Here is a 3,271-nt window from a genome sequence, read left to right as displayed (position 1 = left end):
TGAATGCCCTAAAACACTTGTGCTCTGTTATAAGAGACGTAATCTGAAAAGTGTGTTCCTCTTTCATCCATGAAACATACAATCTAAAAGGGCATGTTGGATTCTTTCCTTTACAACACCTAACTAGCAACCTACTCTTGTCATTCTTTTCATCCCACAGATCATAACCATTTGCTACAACATAACAACTAAGAGAATATTTAAGTTTAACAGTAATAGAGTATTTCATACCTAATTGAGGCTTCATCTCATTCCATTCCTGAGTATGATCATGTCTTGGGTAGATAAGTCGTATTGCATTATGATCTTCTTCAACTAAGTCATCATTCTGTATTGGACAAAGTTTGTTGAGGAATTGATCATTGAATTTTCTTTTGAGAGATAAAACTTCATCGTCCTCTACATGTTCAACTTTCAGACCATCTTCTAAAATGGATTCAACATCATTAATAGAAACCAAATCATCATCTTCAAGGTCTGATTCTTCCTCCTGAATCCAATCAAACAAAGGTTCATGATGATGATCCACAGACACATCCAATCTCTTATTTTCATTGATATCTTCAAGAAACTCGTTAAAATCGCAGTCATTCTGAATAGCATGTAATCCTTCAGACAACCTCACTTCATGTGGACAGTAATACATATATCTGCATCTTCCGTTAGTAAGCTTTTCAAGAAAGGGGATGAAATCAGGGAAGTTCATCTTGTTCACAACCGTGTATCGTACAGAGGCTTTTACTCCATCAAAATACATCAATGGGGTATGTGTGAACATCCCATTATAGTGTACATCAACGATTGTATCTGCATCTTCTGCCATTGTTATGGTAATTGTGAGTCAAGAAGTCTGAAGGATTATCAGCTGAGTGAATGGAGGGATGGCTGATTAAATGAGCCCTAATTGTCGTTTCAATGTGGTGTAATTTAACAATATCCACGCAAGGTGACATGTGAATGCTATCTGGTTATTTCATTTCAAGAAAATAAAAGAAAATCCGTATATAACCAGTATACCGGGTATAGTCAGTCAAAAGGATTGCACAATTACAAAAAACCGGGTATAAAGGTTTAATTTACAAAAAAAAAAAAAAAAAAAAAAAAAAAAAACAAACTAAATGTATACATTTCAAAAATTACCTTACCTTATCAAGTTATTTTTCCACTATAATATTCGACACGAGGAAATTGATACAAATCTATCCCAACTCAAAATACTAAAATAGGTACTAAACCAAATTTTTGTTTTTGAAATCTTAAAAGATTTTTTTATTTATAAAATTAAAATAAAATGTCATTAGACTAATAATTAAAAAGAGTTAGATGGTAGTGAAATTGAAATTGGCACACATTGTCTTGTGCTGCAAAAGTGAAGAACTAAACCCTAATCTTTTTGCCCCTAAATCAAATTGCAGCAAATTGTCCTCCAATTGATGCCCTCCGATCACCATTGACGAAGTCGGTCTAACACCTCCATCAACAATGGCTAAACACCATACGTCCACACCCTCCTCTACAATCCTCACCATCGAGTTCTTCCCCCAAACCGTCCAAATTACATCATTCTGCATCACCAGGTCAATTGCAGGTACGTTTGGCCCCAAATGGGTCTCTAAGACATCGTCTGCTTCGTAACATATCTTGAATGGCTTGATAGGATTGGTTGATTTTAACTTCACTATAGATGATTCGTTCGTGAATGCCTCGATGAAAGCAGTGAAGATTGATCTCTCTAACACGGTGTATGGATTCGTTGTGCTGATCTTTGTCCCACCGTTGCCGTTTTTATCGACTGAAAGAAGTTTCTGGTTGATTACTATCGGTTTACCGTTGACGTTGATTGACTTAACTCCGATGAAATAAGGATCTTCGTAGCGTTTGGTGTTGGTTTTTCTGGTGGTGATTGCGACAGGGTATGAGAAGATTGGTGTGTAGTTGAGATGCTCGGAGACGTCAATTCCCGGCAAGAAATAGTAAGGTTTGATCAGGTCGAAGAATGCGACGCCGGGAGCCGACGGCGAGCCGGAAATACACAGTGCAAACACCGACGAGGCTGCGGCGGTGCTAACCTGAGCTGGGAGTGAAAACTTGGAAAGCCCGAAACCTGCTAAACCGGTAACCTCTTTTTTAGCATGACCTTGCAGTAACCGTGACGACTCGTCGGAGCAAGTGAAAACGAAGTCATGGAACACGCCGAGTTGACCCGGGTTCCGCCCGTCGGTGGTCGGTAAAGCGAGCGAGTCAACATGGGCGAACGAGTTGTGAGGTAGAATGACACAACCACCAGGAACCACTGTCTTCCCGGTGTTGATATCGCAGTTGGATTGGAGGGAGTGGCAAAGAGAGGAGTTGCAAGGAACGGGGTGAAAAGTGGTGGATGTGTAGTTACGGGTACAATCTACGGCGTTGAAGGTGGCGCCGACGTGAAGCAGCAAATCGGTTGGTTGCAGAGGGGTTTTGAGGTGAAGCTTTAGTATGTAAAACGGAGTCGTCTGGACATGACGTTTTGTTATTGGAGCAACAAAAGCTGAAAATGAAGGAGAGATGAAAAGAAAAGCGAAGAAGATGGAGAGAGCCATTGTTTGGGTGTTTGATTGCAGCAAATTGAGGAAGTGAATCGGTTAGATATACTAGTAAATAAGTGAGGATGATGAATGACAGTGGTTGGACGGCGGCGAAGGGCAATTAAGGTGGGATGCCGAGGGAACATAAAGGATTATGGTGACGGCAGAATTGCGGCCACCTTTGGAATTTCCCGGGAACCACCGTTTGTTTGGTTGGGCATTCCAAAATTTGATAATTTGATTACGTCGACCTTACTAATTATAGAATAAATTACAAATTGGGACCATGAGGTTTGCATATTTTGTTTTTTAGGTCCAAAAAGAATTTTGTTTTGTAATTTCAGTCCTTCACGGTTTTTCTTTTCCTATTTGACCAACACATATAGTTTCAGACTTTCGATATCTTAAACCCCTGTCAAATGATTTTTTGCCCTTACTTTCTAGCATGTGACCAGGGGTGGGCATGTTGAGCGACCGTCCAATGTCTCGTCAAATCTTGGGACTCCTTCAAATAATGATTAGCATATATATGTATATATTTTTTTGCTAATATAAAGTAAATAGCGCCGAACAAATTAAATAAAAGCATACGTAGTTGATTTGGATGAAACGCTACATTGACTATATTACACGTCGAGTTTAAACCTTGATTTGGCCAAAGGTTGTTTTTTACTTTGTTTTTCATATATTTTACTTGTAATGTATTC

At 39.2% G+C, this 3,271-nt stretch overlaps 1 protein-coding gene across 1 annotated transcript; it reads right to left on the bottom strand.

Annotated features, from left to right (window-relative positions):
• Positions 1 to 1,239: 1,239 nt before the first annotated feature.
• Positions 1,240 to 2,785, bottom strand: LOC111913757 (probable aspartic proteinase GIP1). The gene has a single exon (XM_023909461.2). The coding sequence runs from the start codon at positions 2,577 to 2,579 to the stop codon at positions 1,320 to 1,322; it is 1,260 nt and encodes a 419-aa protein (XP_023765229.1). The 5' UTR covers positions 2,580 to 2,785; the 3' UTR covers positions 1,240 to 1,319.
• Between the last annotated feature and the right edge of the window lie 486 nt (positions 2,786 to 3,271).

The sequence above is a fragment of the Lactuca sativa genome, chromosome 8 (genome assembly GCF_002870075.4).
Source record: "Lactuca sativa cultivar Salinas chromosome 8, Lsat_Salinas_v11, whole genome shotgun sequence".
Classification (NCBI taxonomy): Eukaryota; Viridiplantae; Streptophyta; class Magnoliopsida; order Asterales; family Asteraceae; genus Lactuca; species Lactuca sativa.
Note: the sequence above shows the minus strand (reverse complement) of the source record. Positions and strands in the feature narration are given on the sequence as shown.

Coding starts and splice junctions, on each gene's coding strand:
- LOC111913757 (XM_023909461.2), bottom strand. CDS start 2,579: ATGGCTCTCTCCATCTTCTTCGCTTTTCTTTTCATCTCTCCTTCATTT.